Source organism: Eschscholzia californica, unplaced genomic scaffold (genome assembly GCF_041429995.1).
Source record: "Eschscholzia californica isolate CP2 unplaced genomic scaffold, dmEscCali1.0.p SCAF_6, whole genome shotgun sequence".
NCBI lineage: Eukaryota > Viridiplantae > Streptophyta > Magnoliopsida > Ranunculales > Papaveraceae > Eschscholzia > Eschscholzia californica.
Genome location: NW_028238483.1, coordinates 7,505,757 through 7,514,720, shown reverse-complemented (window position 1 = coordinate 7,514,720; position 8,964 = coordinate 7,505,757). Strand labels below are relative to the sequence as shown.

The following is an 8,964-nucleotide window of genomic DNA, read 5'->3' as shown; positions in this document are numbered from 1 at the left end:
TGCTTACACTTGATCCATGAAGATAGTAAGTGTGCCATTTCACACTTCATTTCTATTGTAACTAGACAGGGGTTAACATATAAATCATGTTTCTCCTGAGCTAGATCCTAACACTCGTTAATTGTATGAAACTTTGATCTCGATATGTCATTTATCCAGAAATAGGATTTGAACAAATTCTAGCTCTGGATTGAAAAGCTCAAAAATAATAACCTACTTATGAAAAGATCTCTTGATTTTGACGAGTCGAACCGAAGTCAGCTTCGACGCGCGCTAACATGAGTACATGACATGTGCGGTTACCAATGGCCAAATCAGGGCATCAACGGCCTTCTGTGCGACATTCATACAATGTGAAATTCACGACTCCCTCTAATCCTCTATCTCTTTGTAATGTGGTCTGCAAGAAAAGCATTTTAACCAACTATCTAGTCCTTTTGCCGTTAATATGTTCGCCAAACGCAATCCATCGTTACTTACGAAAAGTTCATAAATATTAATCACAAAAGACAAGTGTTTATATAATTTTGAAACTCCAAATACGTGGTTAGGTTTCGAGACCCACTTAAATAGTAGAGACTATAAAGACAAGTGAGAAATGGATGACTTTGACATTATAAGATTTCTAAGTTAATAAGTTCCTTATTTCATCAAAACAAAAAAAGTTAGGAAGTTCCTTTGAGAAAGCTCTTGCATATATTCCCCCATGATTTTCTATCAGGCTCACCTTCTTCCAATCTCCATTTTACATCTTCTCCGAAATCAATCTGAATAATAACAATCAATGAGTTTAGTTACTTCATCGTAAACCATAAACACTTTTCTTTGCAGCATCAATTGATACATCCATTTGGCTAATAATAAAGAATAAAAAAAATGGTGTCAATAACTTCTTGGTCAGTTGGTTGTGTATCTACTCCACAAATCTGGAGGTCACAACTTCAATTCACAGTGAAAATGACATCCAAATCTATTGACTTATTTTAAAGGTATAAATAAAGTAAAGGTAAAACTAGACTTTCGTGCCCTCAAAATAGTTTGAAGGGTCTTTTCTATAGCCTTTAGGGCCCAAGATGTATCCATACTATATTGAATGGAATGATACTCTCAGAGTCCATGTAAAAAAAAAGATAAAAACAGCTAGTCTTTAATCTCTTCCAAGTTAGTATTCCCTATTGTCTGGGCTCTGATACTGTATCTGTATCAAATCCATTTCGACACCTTTTTCCTAGAAAATAAATTTGGGAAGTATTAGAGGCACCTCATGGAATGGTTAAAGGCACTGACTAACCATTGTACAGTTTGAAAGTATCAAGTATATGCAGAATTTATAATTAGCAATTTGCTATTTATATGGGCGGCGAACTAAAGTTACAAGGATTTATACAAGCTTAATTTGTAAGTATCAAAGTACTACAAGGATTTATACTAGAAGGTGATTCAACCCTAATCGTATCCTATCTAACGGACGGTCTGGATCAAACTCCTAGGAAGATGTTGGATGATATCCTAGCAGCACGTGAAAGAATCTCCCAAACGCACGTGTCGGTTACTTATTGTCACAGAACTTGCAACGAGCTGGCCCATGTTTTGGCGTCATCTTTTAGAATTTATAATTAACAATTTGCTATTTATAGCCTTTAGTTAAAATTTATTTACTTTTCAGTCCTCTATGTAACTTTATGGGCTGGTTTATATCAACATTATGTGAATGCAAGGTTCTATTCCAAAAAAAAAGTATATGCAGCATATTTAACAAAAATAAAAGGCAATGAAATACCTAACATGATGTAATAATACACAATAGAGTATAAGCATTAGTGAAATACATTTTTATAAAATATTATTTTGGGAAAGTTTAAGAATAGGTTACCTCAATGTAATTAGTGTTTACGAGACGATCTATTAGGTTAATAATTATGTCTTTAGTATACTCAGGATGACCTTGAATGCCTAAAATGTTGTCTCCAATTCCAAATACTTCCACTCGCGTCTTATCCGAGGAACCAAACACTTTAGCTCCATCTGGAACCTCCGTCACCTGCCATAGACAGTTGTTGTATTATATTTTGTACTTTCAACGGGAGGATGTAAATTGGCAGCCCTACCCATTTGATTTAAAAGGGGCTCGGGCCTTGCGGCTTCTATCAGGCCTAAGTTGAGGCAATACACCCAGCCCCTTGGCCCGTAAAGGCCTGATCTGGGAAAAGGGTTTTTGACAGAGGAACACTCCTTGGAGGTAAGGCCAAAACCAGGATTAAATTTCAGACATGGCTTAAGTATGAACTTTCATGAAGTAAAATTACAGTTTTAAGAGTAGGACTACAAAAAATAATCTGAAATATTTTCTTCCTAATACATTCATTCATTATGGAATCATCTAACATATCGTACAACTAATTTTGACAAATTTTTCAAAAATTGTAATGGTATTTTTATTTGTGATAAAAGAAAAGATTGAAAATGCGATGGATTAGATGTCTTCTACTCAAATGCCAATATAACTACATAAACGGTAGTCGCTTAAGTTTAGATTCTACTTAATGTTGAAAACTAAAAGCTTTGTGATCATGTGTCAGTATTAACATACTGATACACTCTTGGAAGAAAAAAAATATTAAAGCCTACCAAAGATGCACAATGAACAATTTTTATTGCTCGAAATAAATGTAACTTTAGATATTAGGTTAATGAGGGTCTAAGTGAGGTACTATCAACTAAGTGAATACGAGCAAATAGTATCTTAGTATATAATTTATAAAACCTTAGGCAGTGAACCATGGTAATCTAATATAAAAGTGGTACTTTGTTTACCTTTATGTTGTTGTACTCTGTATACCTTTATGTTTGTTTTTAATTCGGATATTGTAATAGACTCTTAAGTTAATGTATTTGCTTTCAACCAAAAAAAATAATAATAAAAAAGTGGTGAAACTTGACCTAATATGTCAAATAAAACTCAAATAAATGGTTGAAATGGTGACAAGGAAATTGAATATAACACCCCAACCACATGGAACACCAACTAGGCTGATAGAAGCTTCCTTATGGATTTAAGTATTTTTCCTATTAAACATGTGTAGACCAGCCCATGCTAGAGCTTAATCTGGTCTATGTATAGTAGGTCCGTCCATGCTTGGAGTGTTCTTTTTTTTTTTTTGCTGAGGTTGCTTGGAGTGTTTGTGTTAACAAAAAAAATTATTTCAACCAAAGCTTCTTTGCAGATATAAGGCTGCTTGAAGTTTTCTCATGAAACTATATTCTCTCTTTAAAATATTTCAATGTAATTTTGTTTTTTTTCATTAGAATCAATTAGGTTTTGTTGATTTCTTTATAAGAATCACTTAAGGTTGATGTTGATTTCTTCAATGGAAACAATTAAGGTTTCTGTTGATTTCTTCACGGGAATCAATGGGGATTGATGTTGAATTATCTAAAGGCGCCCGACTTTCTTGCAAATAGCGCCCCTTTATGTATAAAATAGGACGTCAACAATAAAATCCCCGGATAACCATAGAAGTTTCTCAAATTTTTTCTTATCCTAACAAACAAAAAGGGGGATTGGACGAATGGCCAAAAACTGGGCCCAAAATGGGAGCCCAGTCCATTGTTGCCAAAAAATGGAATGCAGGTCCAAGGCGTCAGACGGGTATGGGAAAAATCCGAAACATCCTGATCCTTTTCGAGATTTACGGAAAATGCCATTGAAAAATGCCCGAGAAATTTCAAAATTTCTGAACCAAAATCTGACGCCCCTCCCATCAAAATCTGCACTTTCCACGAATTAACGGAATTGCATTATGAAATTTATGGACTTGTCATTTTCTTTTCTTTTCCCATATTTATTTCTCTCTCAATTCCTATTTTCTCTCCAATTTTTAACCAATTTCGAATTTCTCTCTCCATATTCCAGATTTATTTATTTATTTTTTCTTTCTCTCTCTCCAATCTTAGCAGATTTCTCTCTCTCTTTAAAATTACTTTTCTGTTTTTTCTCTCTCCAATTCCTATTATCTCTCCAATTTTTAACCAATTTCGAATTTCTCTCCTTCTTTCATTCTCTTTCTAATTCATATTTTCTCTCCAATTTTTAACCAATTTCGATTTTTTCTCTCAAACTTTTAACTAATTTCGAATTTTCCTCTCTCCAATTCCGATTTTCTCTCCATATTTTAACCTATTCTCTCTCCAACTTTAACCACTTTCGAATTTTTCTCTCAAACTTTCCAGATTTATTTATTTAATCAATTCCATTTTCTTATGTACTTGAAACTTTTTTATGTACTGACCAAATGGTTATTTACTAGGCACTTTTAAATTGGGAATTTTCTTGTGTACTGGGAAATGTTTTATGTACAAGCCATTTGGTTATATATTAGACGCTTTTGTACTGGGAATTTTCTTGTGTACTGCTAATTGTTTTATGTACTAGTCATTTGGTTATGTACTAGACACTTTTGTATTGGAAATTTTCTTGTGTACCGGGAATTGTTTTATGTACTATTCATTTGGTTATATACTAGACACTTTTGTACTAGGAATTTTTTGTGTACCAGGAATTGTTTTATGTACTAGCCATTTGGTTATGAAATAGACACTTTTCGAGTTTCTCTCTAGATTTTTTCTATTTCCCCTCTCTCTAAATTTTATTCATTTTTCATATTTTCTCTCCAGATTTTTCTCTTCCCATATTTTCTATTTTTATTCTTTTTATTTTTGTTTAAACATATTTTCTCTCTCTAATCTTACTACTTTACTTTTCTCAAACATTCTCGCCTTATATGTTGGTCGATTTTTTTAAAGATTTTTAATGAAAAAGATAGATTTTCATAAGTCGATAATCTTTCATAAAAATAGAGAGGGCAAATATATAATCGATTTTGGAATATTTGTATAGAGAGAGGAAAAATTTAAAGAATTTTTTTAGAGAGAGAGATTAGAAGTTGATAAACTGTTAGAAACAGAGAGAGGAAGCAGATAATCAACTTCGGAAGATTAGTTATGAGAGAGAGGAAGAATTTTCCAAAAAAAATTCAGAGAGAGGAAGATTAGTTTAGAGAGAAAAAGGAAGAAGATAATCAACATCCAATGGGTTTTTGAAGGTTTTAGAGAGAGAAAGAAAACGGGAAGAGAGAATTTGCCGGGCGGGATCCCGAAATTTCGGCCAAAAATTTCGAATTTTCAAAAAAAAATATACTATCCTGAGTCAGATTGTCAGAAAACGCCAGAATGCCCCGTCCTAGGGCGAAAGGGGGAGAAAAAAAAAATGAAAACCAGGAAACAATGAGCTATCCCTGACATTTAGACTGGAAACTCATTATTTTGACAAAAATGGTCTGGGCTCTCGTTTACCCTCCATTATTTGGACAGTTAGCTCATTTTTTGGATTGTTGTAAGAAAAACTTATGGTGTGTTCGGGTGACGGAATCCTGAATCCGCGGATTCATGAGTCCTTGGGATTCATGATTCCACGGATTCAAGAATTCAAGTAATATTTTTTGGTTTGTTTGACAACTAATAAGAATCCTATGATTTATTATTATTTAAGTATTTTTTCACGATTTTTTTTTTCGAAAACCTTTTATTTCGAGCACTGTTTTTTCTTTTGGGAAAAACACGGGCTCTATCAAGCAAAAAAGTTGTTATAAAATTTTGGTTTTCGAAAAAATATTTTTAAACGAGAAAAAAAACAATTTTTCGATAAAAAAACAGATTTGGAGGAAAAACAGTTTTTAAAGGAAAATCTGTTTTTTGGAAAAAAAAATTTGATATTCTAAAAAAAACTTATTTGGGGAAGAATCGATTTTCTAGGGAAAAAATGGTTGTCGGAAAAATCAGATTTTGAGAAAAAATGATTTTTTGTGGGAAAAATTAATTTTCGGGAAAGAAAACTTTGAAAAAAAATATAATTTTTGGAAAATACAAATATTTTTGAAATTTAAAATAATTATTTTGTAAGAGGAAATATTTTTTCATTGATTTTAATTTTGAAATTTAGATTTATTAATCCAAAATCTTAGCAAATCCTAAGGGATAGGGTGGGATTTTGGTCCAATACAAATTTTGAAATTAGGAATACTTAGAATTCAAGAGTCCTATGATTCTTGGTAGCCAAATAGACCAAGGATTCATGATTCCTACCAAATCCTACTTTTGATAGGAATCCTGCAACCAAACACACCATTAGTTTTCTTTCCCATCAGCATAAAAAAAATGGTTTTTACATCAAATGTTTCACATGTATCAGCAGGCCCTTTACTGAATTTTAGAGAGCCGGAGAGAGTTGCTATATAGTACCTCATCTTGGTGGCACTCAAGAATAGATAGAGGAGGAACAATATTATCACCCACACAATTGGTTAGGAAGTTGCCAAAGTATGAGGGCAAATCCTCCACCAAGCTCACTTTCCTCAACCCAATATCCCAACCACTACAAGCCTTTTCAATCTTCCCTCCAAATGCTCTACACAATACCTGTATTGAATTATACTAATGCATAGTTAGAAATGCTTTAACACTAAATCCTTAACTGCCTTTTTTTAAATGTAAATCCGCTTTTACAGTCATCACCACAATGACCTCCAATAGGTGGGGTCGAAATGGTCCATTAATTACAAATTTGGGGTCAAAACAAAATTAAACCATAAACAAATTACTAGTATTTCCAGCGAAAAATCCCTGTCAATACATTTTAGCCCTGTTAAATCGAGAAGAACAGTTGTAACAATAAAAGTACTCTTATGAGAAAACCGCGTATAATGAAAGTGAGAATTTTCCTTTTACCATTTTTCGAGTTGTGTGTCATCCTAGTGTAGGGGTGACGCTATTCTTATTTGTATAGTTTCTCAGGGTATGCAGAACTACTGAAGAAATATAGTAGCTCAGGTTAAAGATATGGAGTTCCAAATTTCACATATTTATAGAGAAGGAGAATCTTGTTGGGGATCAATTAATAAATGAAGAATGCTCCTAGGCAAGTTCAATTGGCTAGTGTGGTATGTGTGGCTGAAGATTAAAGCACTTTGGACATGTTTTCAAGAATGCACTATTAAGCATGTGGTTCGAGAGGTGAACATGGCAGCTGACTTCCTTGCTAAGAGTGGGCCGGCTGAGGAGCAGGAAATTGATTTACAAAGGCTAACAGCTGAGCTGATTGCTATAGTCGGAGACGACAAAAATGGTGTTATTAGACTAAGAAAGAGTTGGAGTTGAATTGTATAGTGTTTTTGTTTCTTACTTGTTTTTTTGTTGCTTTTTAGCTAGCTGCTCTTGTTCAGGGTCGGGCCCTTTAACCCGCTTACTAATGTAAAAAAAAAAAAGCCAACGCCTAACTCTATTCTATATTGTGTTCATAAAGTTGTAAATGTGGGATGTTGTTCTGTTCACTCTTTTAAAAGAAAACTAACCGCTTCAAATCCAAGGTAGTAACATATGTACCTTGGAAAATGTTCTAGTAAACGAGAAAGTTGGCGTGAATCGAAATCCAACTGTTGGATTCACGCTAAATTTACGACAACTTTTCCGGCTGCCCTATCATGGTTGATGAACCTTCACACTAAGGTGATCAGAGTTCGAATTTTACTGATAATTACACATAAAATATGGTAAAAAAAATAAAAACACATAAAATAGTAGTAATACCTGGTGACCGAAACAAATGCCTAGCAACTTCTTTTGCATGAGATTCAAAGTTTGAAGGAGTAAGCAAAGTTGCAAGATCCAAAGTTCATTGCCATAAGCATCACAAGGACTTCCACTAATTACAAAACCATCATACTTATGAAGATCCTCAATCTCTGGAAATTCTCCTTCGAAAACCCTAAAGGAATCCCATTCATCATTTTCATCTCCAAAAGCATTAACAAATACATTAAAATACCCACCATACATTTTTATCACATAATCAGAATCTTTACAAGCCAGAAGTAGTGCATATCGTTTCCTTTTCACCATTTGTTCTTCATTCATGTTATTCATCTCTAGTTCTAACTTTTAAAGTGAGTAACAATAAACAGCCCAACTTTAGTTATTGATAAATTTTCTAAGTTAAAGAAAAGAAAACAAAGAAGAAGACTTGTTAGTGTTAGAGAGAGAGAAGAGGCAAGCAATATAAGCTAGTTTTAAGTTGGTAGGAAACCTTCTTGGTTAAATCAATTATTTATAGTAAGAGAATCTTAGTGTAATCTTACTAGCTCTACTTAACGATTCTCCCTACATTAAGAATGTAATTCTAGATTCATTGAATATATACATGTTCTTATCATTTCAGACCTTCTATTCTAGTAGAGCTTGAGGATATTCGAAATGGTTTCAGCTACAAAATCATCTGTGAAAAACTAAGACCATCTCTAATGGTTAGCACCAAAAAAAAACAAATGTGGATCATCACCAATTTTTTTTGGTGTTTTTAAATTGGGTTATTTCCCAAATAGCCCCCAACTTTATGACCAGTTTCCTGCCTAGCCCCCTACTTTATAAAAAATACTCAGATGGCCCCCTTTTACAGTTACCGTTATAACACCGTTAACTAGTCATCACCTTTTCTCCTCCATCTCATCACCTCTCTCTGCCACCTCACCTTCTTGCCACTTCATCGTCTTCACCTGCGAAAGTCGCCGGCGACCTTCCAACATAAAAAAAAAAAAAAAAATTTCCTCTCTCTCTAAATTTTTTTTTCTTTCCTCTCTCTCTAGAAAAAATCTAGAGAGGTCTGTTCGTGAAGAACACGAACAGATCTGGTCTGTTCGTGAAGCACACGAACAGATCTGGTCTGTTCGTGATGAACATACCTCTATCTCTAGATCTGTTTTAGAGAGAGAGGAGAAAGAAAAAAAATTTAGAGAGAGAGAGAGGAAAAAATTTTGTTTCTTTTTTTTTATGTTTGAAGGTCGCCGGTGAAGACGATGAGGTGGCAGAGAGAGTTGATGAGATGGAGGAGAGAAGGTGATGACTAGTTAATGGTGT

At 33.8% G+C, this 8,964-nt stretch overlaps 1 protein-coding gene across 1 annotated transcript; it reads right to left on the bottom strand.

Moving 5' to 3' along the window:
• Nucleotides 1-502: 502 nt before the first annotated feature.
• LOC147531521 (gamma-glutamyl peptidase 5-like) lies at nt 503-8,132 on the bottom strand. Its single transcript, XM_086648958.1, has 4 exons — nt 7,642-8,132; nt 6,298-6,474; nt 1,874-2,041; nt 503-767 (listed from the first exon to the last, which is right to left on the bottom strand). The coding sequence occupies exons 1-4, from the start codon at nt 7,975-7,977 to the stop codon at nt 666-668; spliced, it is 783 nt and encodes a 260-aa protein (XP_086505084.1). The 5' UTR covers nt 7,978-8,132; the 3' UTR covers nt 503-665.
• Between the last annotated feature and the right edge of the window lie 832 nt (nt 8,133-8,964).

Coding starts and splice junctions, on each gene's coding strand:
- LOC147531521 (XM_086648958.1), bottom strand. CDS start 7,977: ATGAATAACATGAATGAAGAACAAATGGTGAAAAGGAAACGATATGCA. Junction 6,475..7,641: donor GCATTTGTTTCGGTCACCAG/GTATTACTACTA, acceptor AATTCAATACAG/GTATTGTGTAGAGCATTTGG. Junction 2,042..6,297: donor TTGAGTGCCACCAAGATGAG/GTACTATATAGC, acceptor TGTCTATGGCAG/GTGACGGAGGTTCCAGATGG.